Source organism: Paroedura picta, chromosome 7, assembly GCF_049243985.1.
Source record: "Paroedura picta isolate Pp20150507F chromosome 7, Ppicta_v3.0, whole genome shotgun sequence".
Taxonomy (NCBI): Eukaryota; Metazoa; Chordata; class Lepidosauria; order Squamata; family Gekkonidae; genus Paroedura; species Paroedura picta.
This window is the reverse complement of record NC_135375.1, coordinates 110,974,193-110,993,881: the sequence shown is the minus strand read 5'-3', so window position 1 is coordinate 110,993,881 and position 19,689 is coordinate 110,974,193. Positions and strand designations below refer to the sequence as shown.

Genomic DNA, 19,689 nt, shown 5'->3' with positions numbered 1-19,689 from the left:
AATGAATACTGAAATACCAAGATAATCCAGTACTTCCGTGCAATTCACCTGCACAGAAGTGTCATCTGCTGGATTGTATCCGATGTACAGAATGGGGGAACTAAGACATTCATGACTGAGCCCTGGGACCCTACACAGTATGGCAGGGGTAGTCAAACTGCGGCCCTCCAGATGTCCATGGACTACAATTCCCATGAGCCCCTGCCAGCAAATGCTGGCAGGGGCTCATGGGAATTGTAGTCCATGGACATCTGGAGGGCCGCAGTTTGACTACCCCTGCAGCAGGGAATGGCAAAGATCTGAATGGCATGGGGGGGGGGGGTGCAGTGTTTTTGCCTGTCTGGAGAAATGTAACATCGAAAACGATCCAGCCTTTGGTGGATACTGTTGCAATATCTAATTGATGAAATTAATCATTAATGCTGCTGTTTACAGGGATGCTGGTGACTATTCACTGCAAATCACCACGGGCACATTGTCGCTGCGTGTCGTTAACGTGACATAAAGGGCAACGCTGCGGCTGTCAGCTTCCACCTCGGTGCACGAATCACCATTTCGGCCATCGATTTTGTAAATAAATATGTATTCGGCTATTCAACACCTAACAGCCCCTAAAGGAATTATTGGAGTATAAAGCTAGAATTAGCCCTGATTAATTTATGGGAACTAATTTAATTAAATGAATAATAGGCAACTCAGTTTCCCAAATGAGGAAGCAACAGAAAACAAAATTTCTGGTTCAACCGGGGGGGAGTGGCCATCAAGGTAGCATCCAGAGCAATCCTCGGCAGACTTTGATGGGAGTAGCTGGGTGTGAGCTCTGCTTTCGGCTGCTCAGCGAACACCATACTTTTGTAAGACATCTGAATGATTGCGCATAGAAAGTAATATATGTGCTAATGAATACACAAATTGAAATGATTTATAAATGATTTAGATTTGGATGAGGGATTAGAGGGTATACATTAAATTTACAGACGATACTAAACTGGGAGGGGTAGCAAACACAACTGAAGACAGAATCAGAATACAGGATGATCTTGATAGGCTCAAGAGGTGGGCTAAACTGAATAAAATGAAGTTCAATAGGGACAAATGTAAAGTTCTGCATTTAGGAAGGGGAAATGAAATAGACAATATAAGATGGGGGGAGACTTGTCTTGGCAGTAGCATGTGTGAAAAGGATCTAGGAGTCATAGTAAACCACACCCTGAACTAAGGTGACCACATTGTCCCACTTTTGGAGGGACATCTGGGGGTACCTGGCAAATTGTACTTATGTTGAAATTAAAATATATATATTACAATACTATTTTTGCATTCTATGTGTTCTATGAAACTTTTTGTTGCTCCATATAGACCAAATTTTTAATCAAGAACCCCCCCCCCCCCCGGGTCAATGGTGTCCCGCTTTACCAATGTTGAAATCTGGTCACCTTACACTGAACATGAGTCAGCAGTGTGACTCAGTGGCTAAAAAGGCAAACGGGATTTTGGGCTGTATCAAATGGAGCATCGTGTCCAGATCATGGTGGTAATGGTGGGTTCTCCATCTTTGGAAATTTTTAAAGAGAGGCTGGATAGCCATCTGACGGAGAGGCTGATTCTGTGAAGGCTCAAGGGGGTGGCAGTTTACAGTGGATGAGCGATAGGGATGTGAGTGTCCTGCATAGTGCAGGGGGTTGGACTAGATGACCCATGAGGTTCCTTCCAACTCTATGATCCTATGATTCTATGACTCTATGATTCTATGAAATGGCGTCAGAATTCATGCCTCTGAAAATCAGGTTTTGTGCCAGAATAAATTGGTCATAGCAAAATCCTAAAGCCGCTTGCGATGCTGTGTAGACTTGCGTAGGATTCGGAGTAGACCTGCTTGTTATTCTTCAAAGTGCGACTCTGCTCATCGCTACGTGAAACCAACACAGCCGTTCCCTTTGGACGGAGGCAGGATGGAGCTTTCTGGCAGGGCTTTTCTGGGACTGACGAGGTGGACGCCTTATCTCAGCTTCCGCCTGGAAGGTTTTGCATCTGTCAGAGTCTGGCGGGGCTTGAGCAAGTCTTCCTTGCTCTTGCTTCCCATGGCTCTCGTATGTGCTTGACCTGCTGCACGCTCTGGGAATTCCTCCTGAATTGCAAGTGGCAAATTAACTGAGCCCACTTTCAAACCCCAGTAGCTCAAGCAGAGTGTCAAATGTATGGAGCTTTGAGCGTTACGCAGGGCCTGCAAGACGGAGCTCTTCCGCCAGGTCTATGGTTGAGGCCGGCACACTAGGGAAGATCTGTTTGACCCCCTCTGGACAAAGACATCGCTATCTGAATGGCAGACTTGGGGTCATCTGCCCTTCCTTGCCCTCTCTATGGGACAGAATTGGGAATTCAATGTTGTGGCTGCATCTTGTTTTTATCTGACGTATTTTTGTGGTTTTAAGGGGTATTTTATTGGGGTTTTTATACAGACATTTGTAACCCACCATGAGCCATTTGGGAGTGGCAGGTAAGAAGTCTAATCAATCAATCAATCAATGGAAATCCCTTACTTCTGTGGCTGGTGTTATGCTGACATCTTGGGAACCCCACCCACAATCCATTGGGAAAGTCCCCCTTAATCCTAACGAGGCAAGTGCATTTAAAAAAAAACAGACCATTTCTGTGATCTGAGACATGCATTTCAGTCAGGATCTTTGCTTCTCCATCTAAGAACACGCACACCACTAAGGTTGCAGGGACTTACGGCAGGCTGTCCAAAGAACTCAAATGAAACTCAAAGACTTTAGCCACCTCCTGAGAAGGACTCCCTGGAGAAGAGCCTAATGCTGGGAGCGATGGAGGGCAAAAGAAGAAGGGGACGACAGAGAATGAGGTGGCTGGATGGAGTCACTGAAGCAGTAGGTGCAAACTTAAATGGACTCCGGGGAACGGCAGAGGACAGGAAGGCCTGGAGGATCATGGTCCATGGGGTCGCGATGGGTCGGACACGACTTTGCAACTAACAACAACAACAAGTCCAAAGAGCAATACATGAAGCAGCCATGAGAAGATGGGTAAAGCGATGACAGATTATAATCCATTTTCAAGAAGGACCAGGATTCCGAATGTCAATCTGGGAAATAGCAGGAGATTAGAGGGGGTGGAGCCAAAAGAGGGCAGGGGAGGAACTTCAGTGGGACATAATGTCATAGGTCCACCTTCCAAAGTGGCCAGTGAATCCAGGTGAACTGATCTCTGTAGCCTGGAGATCAGTTTCAATTCCAGGAGATAACCTGGAGGTTACCAACCCTAATCCCTAGAGACACATTCCAAATTTTGGCAGGAGGATTCCTGTAGTATGTTAGAATGAAACTAAATGTGATCCTTAAGAGTGGGCCACTTCTGAAAACAGGGATCCCATGATCTCTGGGCTCTCTGTGTGACCATCAGTCAAGAGTCACCAGTGATGCAAGACGACACCACAGGAAAGCCTAACTATGGGTCACAGAGAGAGAGAGGAGGAGAGCTCGACCCTGATGGGCCACATTCCCTTCTTACACCTCATCTAGCCTCCACAAGTTCCTTTGCAAGATGCCTTGCCCAGAAAACCTGGATCCCCTTTGGTAGAAACCCAAAATGGATGAGGAATAATCAACGCGTTTTGTGTTTCCTCGGGCTGTAGAGCAGTGTGGTGGATCCGCGCCATGAATCAAGTGAGCAATTCCCAATTAAGGCTCTTCGCACAAATCCCAGGCCCTATTAACGAGGAACCCAAAATAAATGACGGATAATAAAGAGCAATTCCTCTTGTTTCGCCATTCGTATGGAAGCATCGCGACTTCCCCCCAGGAACCAAATTAGCCGAGCGGAGAAAGAACAGGCCAGGTAAGGCATCACAATCCCTGCCAAGGCATCCTGTTTATAGCCCCTCTCCCATTAGCAAGGCCACATTCACAACCCAGCTATGTTAAGCTGCAAGAGTTAAAAGGAGCATCGCAAACCTTTCTACCTGAAGGACCTTTGAGATTCAAGAAAGCGTTGACCTAATCAGCCCAGACGTAACAATGTTTTCAAAGGCTGCTTGGACTTCCCTTCAGGGAGGCCGGCTAATGTCCCATGCAAGGTTACAAAAATTCCTGGATCAGGACCAGCAAGGCAGCACTTCTGGCTGACGTAGGAGACATTCCTCATTCTGCAGGAGTCCTGGAGGTTTCAAGCTGGGCTGTAGGCCGGAGATTTAGTCATGGCAAGTTGCCCCACCTCTTCCTGCACCCACACGGGGGAGCATTTGGCCCGGTGCGCCTCATCTGCCCCCGATCTGTGCTCCTGCATGGGAGCTGGGGCAGTGAAGTTCCCAGTGCGTAAAGGGTCATTCTGGGGGAAAACTTCCATCCAGAATTAAAGGTTGTTGGTGTTAAAGGCACCAGTGGGCTAAGACTAGGGTTGGCGGTTTCGGTCACTGAAGCACCCAACCCTAGCTCAGACTTTGTTCTGTTGCACCCGCCACCCCACCGACATGGATACCCACCTAAATGCATGTTGTATGTTTATAGGCTGAACTCCCCTTGTTAACAACACAGAGGCTACAATTCTGTTCCTTCAGGGTAGGAGGAGCCTTTGACATCCTCGAAGAAGAAGAAGAAGAAGAAGAAGAAGAAGAAGAAGAAGAAGAAGAAGAAGAAGAAGAAGAAGAAGAAGAAGAAGAAGAAGAGTTGGTTCTTAGATGCCGCTTTTCTCTGCCCGAAGGAGGCTCAAAGCGGCTTACAGTCGCCTTCCCATTCCTCTCCCCACAACAGACAACCTGTGGGGTTGGTGAGGCTGAGAGAGCGCTGATATCACTGCTCGGTCAGAACAGCTTTATCAGTGCCGTGGGGAGCCCAAGGTCACCCAACTGGCTGCATGTGGGAGAGCGCAGAATCGAACCTGGCATGCCAGATTAGAAGTCCGCACTCTTAACCACGACACCAAACTGGCTCTCTTAAGGAGCAAACTTGTTTCAAGGTGAGGCAGGAGACCAGGGTGTGAATTATTTCCCTTTCCCCAGACTGCTGTGTAACCGTTCTAATTACCAGTGGCAGCAAGGAGACAGCCGCTCCACCGGAAGCGTCTATTTTGTGGAATTTTACAGAGAGCGAGTGACAGAAGCGAAGAGTTCGAGCAATAACAGAGGGAAACGTGTCACCTTGTCTTCTTAGGGGCCTGAACTGCCTTCTTTTCATAATGGCCATCAAATCCTGCCAGATTCAGGACGTGTGGCACAGTTATGGTTCAACCGGCTGTGATTTGAGGAAAAAGAAAAAGGAAGAAAATAGAAATTCAGACTTTGGATTCCTCTCGTTCTCTCCCTCCCCTTTCTCTCCAGTGGCTTATAAAACCAGGCCTGAATTGCAGAAGGGGCACCGAGAAAATTCTACCCCTCTCCCTGGAACAATCAAACTCATTGTAACAGGAGGAGAGAGAGCGGGGGAGAGAGAGCAAACGCTGGCAGGGGCTCATGGGAATTGTAGGCCATGAACATCTGGAGGACCACAGGTTGACTACCCCTACTCTAGAGAACGTATTCAGATAGGTGGTCCCTCAGGTTAGAACCAGGACCTTAAACTGGACCCAGAATACAACCAGAAGCCAATACAGCTGCCACAGTACTGTTCTATGTGGGCTCTCCACAGGGTCTGCGTGAGGAGACGGGCAGCCGCATTTTGCACCAGTTGTGGTTTCCAGAGCAGGTTCCATGGTCGGCCCACCTACAAAGAGTTACAGTAATCAAGCCTGAAGGTGATTGTTGCATGGATGACAGTGACTAGGTGCTCCAGAGCCAGGTCGGGCGCTAGCAGCCCAACCTGGCCACGGTGGAAAACCGCCTGCTGAGCTAGTTTTGTGACTTGCGCCTCCATCGTTAAGGAGGCATCAAAGATCACACCCATGTTCGTGGCCAAGCACGCAGTTGAAAGCCATACACCATCCAGCGCTTCCTGTTCTGGTCCCTTTCTACCCAGCCAGAGGACTTCAGTCACTGAAAGGTTCAGTTTGAGATGCCTTGCTTTAACCCATTCTGTCTGTCTTCAAGCACTGGACCAATGTAGCCAGAGGGAGATCTGGCCAATCATCCATCAGGAGAGATAGCTGGGTGTCATCTGCATACTGATGACACCGAAGCCCTAAGCTCCAAACTAGCTGGACAAGAGGGGGGATGAAGATGTTAAATAATGTCAGGGAGAGAATCGCCCCTTGCGGTACCCACAAGGGAGTTGGCCATAGTGTGAATACTCCTCCCCAATTGTAACCCTCTAACCTTGACCACAGAGAAAGGAGGTAGCAAGTCTTTTAGGAAGTGTTTTTCCTGTATCTGGATGGAGTTCATTAGAAAGTCCTTTAGCCAAAGTCTTGCAAGTCTTATCTAATGAACCGTCACAAGGTGTTTTTAGAGCCCCATGTTTTGTTTTGTTTTATTCTGGTACTAGATTCAAAGCCCATTCCTATGAACAGGCCTTGAAAGGGCCCCCTCCCCTGGCCCCTGACCAGGCAGCTTAAGGTGGCTTTGGGCGGCAGCTGGCAGCCAGATCAAGTGGGGCAGGCGGGGGCCGGGACAGAGCTCCTTAGCAGGCACTCAGCAGGCCAGGAGGCCCTTGTCAGCACGCCCAGCCTAGCAGGCCAAGAGGCCCCCGTTAGCAAGTCCTCCACCACAACCCTTTGCCCAGGGCCCTCTCCCCTTCCCTGCGCTGGCTCCAGGCACTGAGGCGTCTGGGGCAGGGCCAATCAGGGCAAAACTGGCTGCACCCTGATTAGCCCTATTCTAACTTGGACAGCCGGACACGTCCCGCCCCCCAGGCTGTTTCATAAATATATAGAGGAGCAACAATAGATAAGGATTTTATAGAACTGGTAATCAAGATTTTACTGATTTTTTCAGAGTCTCTTATTTTTTGTTGAAACTGTGTCAGTGTTTGTGAATTTCCCTTTACATTTTCCCCTGAATACAGGCTAACAGGGTGGCCTGTACATCCTCTTCTCTCCCCCCCCCCCCCCCCCCGAGAGAGATCTATTATTTGCAAAGCTTCAACTTCCAATCCATGGAGAAGCCCTGCTGGGGAGATCTGAACTAGAGAGAAACGGAGATCCATGCTGGAAGTCATGCTGTACAGCAGAGAGGCCTCTCATGAGCCCGCCTTTGCCGCCATTTTCTTCCCGCCTTCTTCGCCTTTCCCACCTGATCTTACTTGGGAGCAGATAATTGGCAGTTCAAGAAGCAGCTTTCTCTGTTGAAGTGACCAAGCCTTGTCCAGGAAGGAAGGAGCAGGCACCTTTTGGAGTTGTGCGTAGGGCCCAGGCACTCCGGCATGATTGGCCACCATCCGGCATGATGGGCCACTTAGTCCTAGGGAGTGGAGCGAGGGGCTGTCCTAGGAAGCGAAGGTTTCCAATAAACAAGGTAATGAAACTTGGGTTGTAGAACCAACCAGAAGCAAAACATGAGTACTAACAGAAAATTAAAGCATGCAAACCAAGACCAAACCATAAAGAGCAGTATTGACCACAGTTCCTAATAATCTGCCCAAATAGCTTTGGAAATTATTTTTTGCAGGGCTACCCGATCTCCTGCATAGAAAAGCCCCCCTCAAATAATTCAGTTCTGCTTCATTTGCAGAAAGCCAGGAGAGGGAAAGACTTTGTGACCTCTTTGGTGGGGGCTACTACCAAGAAGAAGGCCTGGCTTTTTATACCTTTCGCTCTCCAAAGGAGTCCCGAGGTGACTTACAAACACCTTTGGGGCTGAGAGAGCTCTGAGAGAACTGCACTGTGAGAACAGCTCTAAGAGAACCATGATGAGCTGGCTGCAAGTGGAGTAGGGAATCAAACCTGGTTCTCCAGTCCACCACTCTTCAACCACAACACCATGCTGGCTATCAAGGAAGCACATATATGGGCATTTATTAATTTTACCCATTTGCAGGGTGGCAGTTGCAGAAGGTCCTGCTGGGAGGAGCCCAGCTGTCAAGACAGGGAGGGAGAGAGATGGTCTCACAGATATGAAGGTCCCGGGCCAAGAAGAGCTTTATGTGTGATAGCCAGCACCTTAAATCGAGTCCAGCAAGTGTAGGAATAATATGGATGCTCCATCTAGCTCCTGATAACAGCCAAGCTGCAGCATTCTGCTTCTGAACTGATTCTGATGGAAGTCTAGGTCTAAGGAGACACGACTTTAAATTGCTACTTGCCGTGAAAATCCCTGGATGGACTCAGGCCAATCACTTGGGCTTAGATTTGTTGTGATGACTACACAGTGGAAGGGAGAACAATATATGTGACCCTGGGCTCCACTGAGGAAGGCGAGGATTAAAATGTGCCAAAGAAATAAGGAACAGACTAATATCACCAAGCCTTCCAAAAATGAAACCAAGTAAAGGCACAGATATATATTCACTACGCTCTCTCTCTCTCTCTCTCTCTCTCTCTCTCTCTCTCTCTCTCTCTCTCTCTCTCTCTCTCTCTGAATGGTTGCTCTCTGGCAGAAACTGCTTGTACTAACATTACCAGACATCTTATGCCTCTTGTGTGTGTGTGTGTTTTTAACAAACTGCATTTGAGAGTTTTTTACAAAATAAACAACAAATAAAAGAGAAGCATAAATACAAGAAGGCTGTAATTGTATATTATCTTTATAGACTGTGAACTATAATGGAGTGACGTACTATCGTCTCTAGACATGTAGGGGGTAGTGTTAAAGCAGCATAAGATAATGCTTCATGTATTGCGTTCCTTACTTTGAAACTCTCTCACACACACACTCACACACACACAAAACACACTATCACAGCTCAAACCACTTGCATGACTGTCCAAAGAGAATCATCAACCAGTCTAAGGTCTCCACCTTCATTTAGATGAACTACCACCATGATTACACAGTGATAATAATGAGAAGCCCACTCCAGCTGACTGGGGATTCCCCCTAAATCCCAATGACTGCTAGAAATAGTTCCAGAGGACAGCCATGTTGGCCTGCAGTAGAAGAGCCCAGTAGCACCTTTGGGACCAACAAGCTTTCTCCAGGCATACTGGCAAGAAGTCAGAATTTCATTTATTATGATCCAGGACCAACCAACATAAGTCTGCAAGCTAGACCCAAATCAAACTGGAAATGCCTCCGAATTCTTTAGCCTTTCCACTTAGAGACTGTGCAACTCAAACATATCAGTGTAATCAGCATAAAGCAAAACTCGAATACTGCAACTGGTCAAATAGGCTGGATGACAAAGTTCATTAAAGTTGCAAGATCATTCATATCGAGATTGAACAAAAATGGGGCCAAAAGGCAGCCCTGCCTGACCTCTTCATTGAGGTTAAATGGCCCAGTCAGCTTGCCACCACAGTCACGGCACACCTGAGCTACAATGTCCATGTGAAATTGCTGCATGAGCCATAGCTGCCTTTTATCAATCATCTTGGGTCACAGTTTTCCCCAGATCAATAAATCCTATGCAAAGGGTGCCATTTGGGAAACGGTTGTTCAAAAATAATAAATCACTGTATAAAAGGAACATACTTAACAAATGACATGACTCCATACTCAAATTATTTTCAACTGAAAACTTCAATTTAGAAGAACAATCTCTTAACAGAGAATCTAAAGCAAAGCAAGATAACTGTGATTACATAGCATGAATATAAACCTCTGTAGTATAAAAAGAAAAATCTACCTGGTTTAGATGGTTCTTAACCTGAATACCATTAGAGCCAACCACTGTAAAATTAAACAAATTATGTTACAAAAGAAAAAGAAAAATGCAAACACAAATTACAATAGAGACTTGCAAAACGATTGTACAAAATTCTATAAGCAGCTAGTCCCAGCTTAAGGCATTCCAGACGCATCTGATCAGGGTGAACAGAATGTGATCATGTGCAATTAGCTATGTTTTTTTGCACTTGCATGCAGATTTCCCGTACCCTTTTTTTAATGCCAAAAGGAGCTACAGATGCTGCAGATACTTGTATCTTCTCCTATACAGGGCAAAAGCTTTCCACTCAGGGTTTATGCCTGTAGAGCTGCTTTTGTTTTGTTTTCTTTAAAAGGAGAGAAACAATGGAACTGAATGCCCTGTGCCGTTTCCAGAGGAGGGATAAGAAATCCTTGAATCCTGGATTTCCATAAATGGCCTTCCCTGAGCAAAATGATCAGGATGGGGTAGCTGTCTGTCTGTAGCAAGTCCATTTGCACCTTTGAGACTAGCAAAATTTATGACGGAAGGAACTTTTGTGACTCATTGCTTGCTTCTTCAGATACAGACGTCATATTAGTATCTGAATCTGAAGAAGTGAGCAGTGACTCACAAAAACTAACCTGCCAGAAACATGGCTCGGTCTTTAAGGTGCAAATGGACTCTAGACCAGCCTTTCTCAACTTTTTTGACACTGAGAAACCCCTGAAATATTATTCAGGCTTCGAGAAACCCCAGAAGTTGTGGGATGGTGCAGAATATGGTCGGGAAGTCTTTTCACGAAACCCTGGTTGAGAAAGCCTACTCTAGCCTGACAAAGTTAACCACTATACCATATTGGCTCTCTCTTTTAAAAGGGGGGCTAGAGGGACACAAGGAAATGACAGGCCAGTTAACCTAACTTTCTGTCCAAGGCAAATGCGCAAAGGCAGGATGGTTAGGATCTCAGGCAGAGGGGCTTTCCTGCTACCTGAAAAGAGTCCAGCAGCCCCTTAAAGACCAGCAAAATCTGTGGCAGGGGAGGAGACATTCATATTGGGGATCTGGTTCTCATTAGCCTACTCACTTTCCTCCAGATGGGTAAATAAAGGACAGGCTGTTCTGTGGTGGAGTATCTGATGACTCACCTCTGGAGGCCCATTCATTTTGAACTTCATCCAGCTGCCAAGAAAGCGGACGGCATTTTCCATTAGGGTAATTTTTTTAAAAAACGTCATCATCTAACCATAAATTATTATAACCCTGGAATTCTACTGACTTTCAGAGGTTATTAATTTAGAAAGCAGAGAACACTGTGCCGCTGTTTTTTAATTTGGAACAGAAAACCAAACAGGAGATGGACATTGCCATCCCAAGCAGAATTTTCCCCTCTTTTAGGTCCACTGACTTCAGTGGCTTTTGAAGGGTGTAATTCTCCCTGGGCTGGCACTGCCAGGGCATTATATGGTTTTCTACATGACTAACTATAGGACAAAACAGTGGCTGTCTGCCTGATGGTACTATATTATAGATTCACAAAAATAAGTAGAGAGATCGTTTAAGTCTTGCACCTTAAAGGTAAAGGTATCCCCTGTGCAAGCACTGGGTCATGTCTGACCCTTGGGGTGACGCTCTCTAGCGTTTTCATGGCAGACTCAATACGGGGTGGTTTGCCAGTGCCTTCCCCAGTCATTACCGTTTACCCCCCAGCAAGCTGGGCACTCATTTTACCGACCTCAGAAGGATAGAAGGCTGAGTCAACCTTGAGCCGGCTGCTGGGATTGAACTCCCAGCCTCATGGGCAAAGCTTTCAGACGGCTGCCTTACCACTCTGCGCCGCACCTTACAGCCCAACAAATTGGTGGGGTTGATCTTGTGGCGATTCACAAAAAGATCTAAAAACATAAGACGACAAGATACTCTCTCGACGATAACATACAATACAAACAAAAAACAAAAAAAACTAATCCAGTTATCCCAATTTAAATAACAAGACAGCAGTCATAAAACCCTAACTAGACCCATATTCTTCAACTTCTCCGTTCCCGGCAGTGTCAGTCACAAAGCTGGGCGATGGCAGGCCCCAGGGGATCTAGATGTCACAAGGGTGGGGGAGGACCAGATCTTATTGGCCCAATGATCAGCTCAGCCTCAACCAAAAGCCTGGTGGAAGAGCTCCATCTTGCAGGCCCTACAGCAGGGGTAGTCAAACTGCGGCCCTCCAGATGTCCATGGACTACAATTCCCAGGAACCCCTGCCAGCGAATGCTGGCAGGGGTTCCCGGGAATTGTAGTCCATGGACATCTGGAGGGCCGCAGTTTGACTACCCCTGCCCTACAGAATCAAAGCTGTTGGAGTGAATGACTCAGCATTCTTGGACATGGGGGCGCGATATTCCTCTTTTAAGTGTGTATAGATGTTCTCCTTGAAGGGGATGCCTCGCTTTGTCTTAAACTGAGAGCTGACCTCTCCTCTCTCTCCAGTTTTGTCATCTCATTCCCTCCACCTGGCCTTCCATGGAGACACACGTCTCTGCAGGTCTCTCCCATAAAGAAATGCCCTCATCCTCCCACCCACATGATGCTGGAGAAGCGGGCCGTTTGTGATAGGGGAAGTACTATTTAGATTAGGTTTCTTTCTCTCCTCCTGACTGAACCCGAATGTGAACTGGATCTACCTCCATAAATATAAGCTTACCTTTTGCAATATACTTCTTGGGAGATTTATTTACTGCACTCAATATGACACTTCTATGACTGAGCAAAACTCTGCGATAATAACCGGATGTCCTAATAAACACTCCCTTCATCAGATCTGGCAAAGGGAGTTTTGACTCTGGAAAGCATAGCCCCAAAATCTTGTGCATTCCAACACGGCTACCTTCTGAAGGTCTTATTGGCCATTGTACTACAGGACCTGCCAGTCTTCTTTACACATTGCACAAGTGCTGCTCATTTCTGAATGGTGTTTCTTGAGAGGAGATCTGCTGAGATGAAACAAGCAGAGAGGGCAGAGGCCTGAAAGAGCATCTGGCTGACGATGGTCCCGGGAAAATGTTTATGGCAGTTACTGATAGTGAGTCGGCTTGAGCTGACTTTGGAGGTCATTGGAGTTATTGTTGGAGGTTATTGCCACAGTTTTCCAAGACGTGAGAAGCACATGGGTTTGCTGTTGGGTCCCTTTGCAGAACCTTCCCTGTTGGTTTCCCATCCAAGTACGAACCCTGTTTACCTCAAAAGACACCCTCAACTGCATTTATACCCCAGTGTAGGCTCAACGGCATGAAGCCTTCTTGGTGGCATCCACATGACAGGCGTAGACTTTGTGTGGACCCTGATGCTTCATTCAGAAGTCAATTTAAAGTGACCGTTACAATGAAAAGCACAAACCTGGTTTGTCGTCATGCCTAGATACCCTCCCCCCCCTCCCTGACTCCCATATTGAAATCTTGGTTAGAATTTTTAATTTTATTTGTTAAAATATTTATACTCCACCTTTCTTCTTGGTTCACGGCAGTAAAAAGGTGATGTGTAAAAACAAGCACTTGGGCTAACTGGAATGAGTTTCCCAGGGACAAACCAGGATTGTGACGAATTACATGTCAGGATCCACACAGGGTCCCAGTTAATCAGAGTTAGTTTGTCGCCAAGATTCTTCACATGAGAAGGAAGGAAATGACTGGCGCACAAATCCAGCCACATGAGCCAGTTTGGTGTAGTGGTTAGGAGTGCGGACTTCTAATCTAAAGAGCTGGGTTCGATTCTGCACTCCCCCACATGCAGCCAGGATGATCTTGGGCTCCCCACAGCACTGAGAAAGCTGTTCTGACTGAGCAGTAATATCAGGGCTGTCTGTTGTGGGGAGAGGAATGGGAAGGCGACTGTAAGCCACTTTGAGACTCCTTTGGGTAGAGAAAGAACCAACTCTTCTTCTTCTTCAGTAATCTCAGGACTCTCTCAGCCTCACCTCCCTCACAGGGTGTCTGTTGTGGGGACAGGAAAGGGAAGGCGACTGTAAGCTGCTTTGAGACTCCTTTGAGTAGAGAAAAGTGGCATATAAGAACCAACTCTTCTTCTTCTTCTTCTTCTTCTTCTTCTCTGACATGAAATCTGGATGCAGCTTTAATAGAAAGATTCCAACAACTTTAACCTTAACCCTCTCCAGTTTTGCTTTGTTTGGTGAAATTGTTACTGGCAGGCAAAGAGTTATGAATTTCCTAACCATTACCAGAAGTAGGAAGGAAAGTGAACTCTGGAAGAACCAGAAAGACACAGCAGTGCTCGGCGAGCTCGCACAGAGAAGGCAAAATCTATTATACTTCTGTCCGCTAATCGCCAAGACAGCTACATTACAAATGACGCTTAAGATAATCCACTCAGAACTGCCCTATTCCAAAGTGACATTTTTCTATGAATATATAAATGAGAGATAGAATTGTTCATTTCTTAATTTCTTGTTCCAGTGAAAGGGAAAAAGCCATTGTTCAGGCATGCATTCAATATCAAGGCCCATGTATCTCAGCACCTGACAAGATACGTTCAGGCCTAGGCAAAAGATGTAGCAGTCCTGGGCCTAGTCTGCACACAATAGATAATGCACTTTCAATGCACTTCAGAAGTAGATTTTCCTGTTCTGCACAGGAAAATCCAGCTGCCAAAGCACATTGAAAGTGCATTATCCTATGTGTGCAGACTAGGCCCTGGCCTCACTCCTCCTTTGCCCTGGAACCTGCAGGTGGTAATAGTTCCCTCCCCCCAAGACAATTTCTACCTTCTCTGAGCTGGGACGCTGATCCTGCTTCAGTCTTTGCCTGGCACACTGACATATAGGATGGTCAAAATGCTCATTTGAGGCAGGCACCCAGAGAAAGTGCCCCATTGTCCTCTAAGGAGAAAATAAAAGGTCACACCAGTCAAGGAGAGCTATAAAAAAATTAGACCACAGCAGAAATATATTATTATTCAGTTAAAACTTTTCTATGCATTTCACCAGCAATCCTCTTCAAAGGAATCTGTAATATCATATACAAATACAATACTGAGTTCTCATCATCATAAAATATAATTTAAAAAAAGGATATACCCAAATGACTCACAGCCTACCTGATTGGCTCTAGAGAGAGTCACACGCCTTGGAGGACCAATCAGTAGGCTATGTGTTGCCTCTGCCCACCTCCGCCTCCTCCTCGGGGCATCACTCACCCCAGAGGACCAATAACGTAGGGGGTGCCCCACCCCTGACCGCCTCCACTGCCTCCTTCCACCCATAGGAAGCACAGGTGGTGTGGATGGGAGGGAGAGGCTGACCCACAGGCCAGCCCCATGGTGGTCAGTACGGCCTCTAAGGCCGCATGCCTTCCAGGGATCCTGGAGGGGAGAGACTGGGAAATGGCAACCCACCAGTAAAACAGGAGGCCTCCAAATGCGAATCCCCTGGCCTGACCTGCCACCTTGGCCCATCCTCTGCATCCTGAGTTCAGAAGGGCCAGGAAGACCTGGCTAATGCCTGCCGGTCCAAATGGTCCCGCTGTGGCCTCCCTGTGGGCCGAGGAGCATCGACAGGGATGCTGCCTCCTCCCAGCTCTGTGTGGTCTAAGCTGCCACACAAGGTGTGGGGAGGCTTCTGTGTGGCTTCCCACTCCTACGCAGGGTTGGTGTCACCAGAAGCCTCCCCACCTGGCTGCCCACCTCTCCATGGGCCGAGGAGCGGTGCTAGGACAGTGGCAGGGACGTTGCTCCTCTCCCAAGTGGGAGGCGGGGAGGAGGGCAGGCAGCTGGTGTGGAGGCTTTTGCTGGCCACGGGGCCACGCTGTTTGCCACCTTCTTCCTGCCCGCTTTTAAAGTGGGCTTTACAATTAGTACTTACATAAGAATACTCAGGTTACCATATTTTGAAAGGCAAAAAAGAGGACATGTTTCCCAACTGACACCTTCAAGTCAGTGATCCCCGTGACAAATCCCATTTTAAATACCCTCCTATTTAAGCTGTGATAATTGCTACTTAACTAGGGATATTCTTAACCTTCCAGTACAAAAAGAGGACATTTGCATCAGTTTTTAAAGAGCCCCACAGAGAACGGACAGACACAAAAAAGAGGAGTTCTCTAAAAATAGAATATCTGGTAATCCTAACCATCCTTCTTTAGTTGAAATTATGTAAATAAACAGATTAAAATTTGTTTCAAAAACCAAACTGCAATTTGTACAATGTTGATATAATACTAGAGACAAAACCATTAAGTATAACTTTTAGAGCTTATTATGCCTGTTGGCATGAAAGGAAAAGAGAGAAAAGACCCCTGAAGAAGCCTGTTAATGAAATAAGTATTTTTTTGCTGAGTAATAGTTTTAAAAATTCCTATCACTCGCTCTATCAGCCTTGGCTTCTAATTTATCTCCTGTTGTCCAATGAAGGATACCTACTTCAATCCTGGAAGTGTTCAACCACCGTAATTCCTCAGGTGCTTATAAGGTACATTCTTCTCAGTTTGGGTCAGGGCCAACAAATCACAGCTGACTTAGGCAATCCATCATAGGGTTATCAAGGCAAGAGACAAACAGAGGTGGCTTTTGCCACTGCATGCCTCTGCATAGAGACCCTGGCCTTCCTTGGAGGTCCCCCATCTAAGTACTAATCAGAGCTGACCCTGCTTAGCTTCTGAGATCTGACAAAGTTTGGCTAGCATGGGCCCTTCGGGTCAGGGCAATTACTCAACTTCATGCTTCAGGGCTAAATCCTGCAAACACTGAAAGCAAGGTCTAGAGCTCCCTTCCAATGCAAGTTTTTCTTTGGATCCAGTTGCTGCCAGCAATCAGCTGAGCGTCAGCAGGCAAAAGCCACAGTTGGCTGAGAGTCTCTCACCGTAAGCGGACAAATGGGAATCCTACACACAGAATCACAGGAAAAGCTTTATCATTAACTATTTCCATGCAACATACTGATTGCATCAGTAGACCAATGTTCTCAAAGTAATTCTTTAGGGCAAACCTGGGTATTTCAGCTTTTCTTGGAGTAAGTTTCTCTCCACACACCTAGCCCCCCCCCCAGCCTGAAAAATGTAAAGTGTGACAATTATTGTTTCCAAATGTTTAGCATACCCAGCCTTAGACCTTGTCAGAGTGTTGCAGATTGTGTACGACGTCGTGTGTAACGTAAAAAAAAATAGCGTTAGACAATGGTAAGACTTCAGCAACATTAGCACTGTGCAGAATGGCCCCTGGTTTGGCAAGCCAGTGCCTCCTCTAATCCTGACACGGCTCAATTTGCATCTTGGTGTCCACAGAAAAATCTCTGCTCTCGGCCAGCAGGCGTACAAAAAAAAATCCCCCTTCATCTTCATAAATTCAGAGCATGAAAAGCTGCCCTTTTCCCCCCTCTTTTTAAAAAGACAAGTGCTTTCCATCTTTCCCTCTTTTAATAATTTAACAGGTGCTACAATTTACCGGCCCAAAAATATGATCCTGAGCTTCAGCGGGGAAACCACAATATTTCATTTACAACTCTGTCATTAAAGTCTGTGCGTGAGCATAAAGCACTGTCTGCCATGAACATCTGGAGACCTTGCATAAAGCGAAGGTTGTGACAGGGCCGGATCCTGCTGCTGCATTCTGCTGGTGTTTCACACCAGCCGTTCTGTTCCAACCCACATCTTGCTCCTCCTGCTGTAGGGAAAGCTGCCCCACTACCCGAACCAATGCACTGGATCCTGCCTCTTTCTTATCACTTATTGCCTGCTCAATTAACTGGAGATGCCAGGAATTGAATGTGGGACCTTCTGCACACCAATCAGAGGCTCCACCAGTGAGCCACAGTTCTGAAATGTGCACAGCCCACATTAGCTTGGGTTTTGTTTGCATAACTGGAATCGTCAACTTTCTGGAAGGCCTGTAAGATGGAGCTCTTCCGCCAGGCATATGGCTGAGGCCAGGGCATGGTCCCGTATTCAGTCTGGGATCCCCCCATGTCCATCGTGTCCTCCTATGTTCTACCTCCCGCTCCCATCAGTAAGACAGCAAGGATTTTGGCCCAGCTGGCGGTAGTTAGTGGTTGTTTCTGCCTCTTGTTTTATTGATTAATAATGTAACCAGGGTTAATATGAGGTTGTATTATGTTTTTATCTTCTTATTATGTCAACCGCCATGAGCCCAATTGGGAATGGTGGTATACAAGTTCAATGAATGAATGAATGAATGAATGAATGAATGAATGAATGAATGAATGAATGAATGAATGAATGAATGAATGAATGAATGAATGAATGAATGAATGACTCTCTGAACTGTGGGGTGAGTCTGGCATTCAGACCAAGGATAGGCTCCAATGTAAAGCAGAGACATTTGCCCACATAGAGACCAGAATGCCACTTAACAGCTTCACACTCACAATGCTGTGTTTTTGCATGTGGAGAGGGAGCATAGCTTGCCTGGATAGAAGGGATGCTCGTTTCATAATGCATCTGATCATGACGGAGCTGAATAGATTTCCATCCATCAAAGCAGGTAACAATGAACTTTGAAGACATGACCAATTCCATGGGGCCAGCCCGCATCTGGCAGAAACAATGCTTGGAACAATGGGATATCAAAAACGTTAATGCATTTCCATGTGAACTTATATGTTCAAGTTCAAGTCAGATTTTATTGCATGTAGCCATAGGCCATTACAATACAAAAGGAAAATACAAAAGGATTTAAAACATTTCAAATCAGTAATAAAAAAGTAAATAAGAGAATGTGCAATCTCAAATAATAATTACTTAACAGCATAAAAACATTTCCAAATGACATATGTCCACCTGTCCTATAGCTGTTCTAGGTATTTGCTCTCTGCAGTGTGAGCTTATATGATCAAATGTGATACCTCTGTTATCAAATCCAACTAAGGCATCTCTACTCCTGTTCCTCAAAATAGGAAACACAACACATTTTGCAAAACCGTGAAAGTAGTTTGCACACAGCCCAGAAAACGGATTCAAGCGGGGAGCCGAGTTGCTCTGAAGCAGCAGAACAAATTTAGAGTCCAGTGGCACCTTTCAGACCAATAAAGTTTTATTCAAGGTAAGAGCTTTCGAAAGCTCATGCCTTGGATAAAGCTTCGCTGGCCTTAAAGGTGCCCCTAGACACTGAATATGTTCTGCCCAGAAAACTGACATTCATTATCAGCATATCCCGAGAGACCCGTATTTTTAGCAAAAGACAAAGAGGACACTGGTACGTCTCTGCCACACTAAGTGAAAGCCCAACCAGGGCATTACTGCTAGAAAGCCGAAATATCATGCACTTCAAAAAAACCAAGAGTGGGCTATGACTGAGTTCGTGTCAAAACAGAAGAACAAAGTTTAAATCCGGCTGCACCTTTGAGACCAACAAAGTTTGATTCTGGGAATAAATTTCCGTGTTGATGAAGTTAGCTTTCCACTCCCAAGCAACGCACTACACAAAATGCTGGGCTAAGGGAGCATTGCTTGAATCAGGCCTGGAGAATGAGAGTACAAGCCTATGTTTGTAAAATGCAAGACTGATGTGTACCTTAGAACTGTGCTGAATAAGAGCCAGCAAATGCACACCGCTGACTACTGTCTTGTTCCTTTGGGCAGAATACTGTCCTTGTCACTTGGGAAATACCAAAGTCACAGTTTAGCATTCGCCCACAACCTTTTTCTTACGCTGTGGACAGTCAGTTCAGCTGGAGTGGAATTTTCCTGCAATGTAGAATATTAGTCACGGGCATGCCGAGAGGAACAAGCAACCTCATCATCTTTGCACCAAGATAATTTTTTGAGATGGCAACAGTTCACGCATTTGGCTTAAGTGACTGCAGCGTCACACAGCTCCAAGAACGTAACATTAGAGGCGCTGTCTCCCTCCTACTGCAGCCTGTGACTTCGAGCTAACAGCCATCATGGACCGCGTTAAATTTCTGTGTGCTGGAAACACTGATGAATTCGTTTTTCAGGTTGTTCTAAAGGTTATTTATTTGTTTACTTATTACTTACCTAGGGGCCAAACTCTGCTTAGCTTC

The 19,689-nt window shown here is 46.1% G+C and overlaps 2 protein-coding genes across 10 annotated transcripts in view; one reads left to right on the top strand and one right to left on the bottom strand.

The window, feature by feature from the left end:
• KCNMA1 (potassium calcium-activated channel subfamily M alpha 1) overlaps positions 1-19,689 on the bottom strand; it is a 581,951-nt gene that overhangs the window by 520,921 nt on the left and 41,341 nt on the right. The window lies entirely within an intron of this gene.
• The window catches only part of RPS24 (ribosomal protein S24), a 324,293-nt gene continuing 317,918 nt past the window's right edge, over positions 13,315-19,689 (top strand). Inside the window, exon 1 of the mRNA XM_077345963.1 lies at positions 13,315-13,321. Within this exon, the coding sequence (XP_077202078.1) occupies positions 13,320-13,321 (2 nt within the window). The 5' untranslated portion in view covers positions 13,315-13,319. The remainder of the gene's footprint in view (positions 13,322-19,689) is intronic.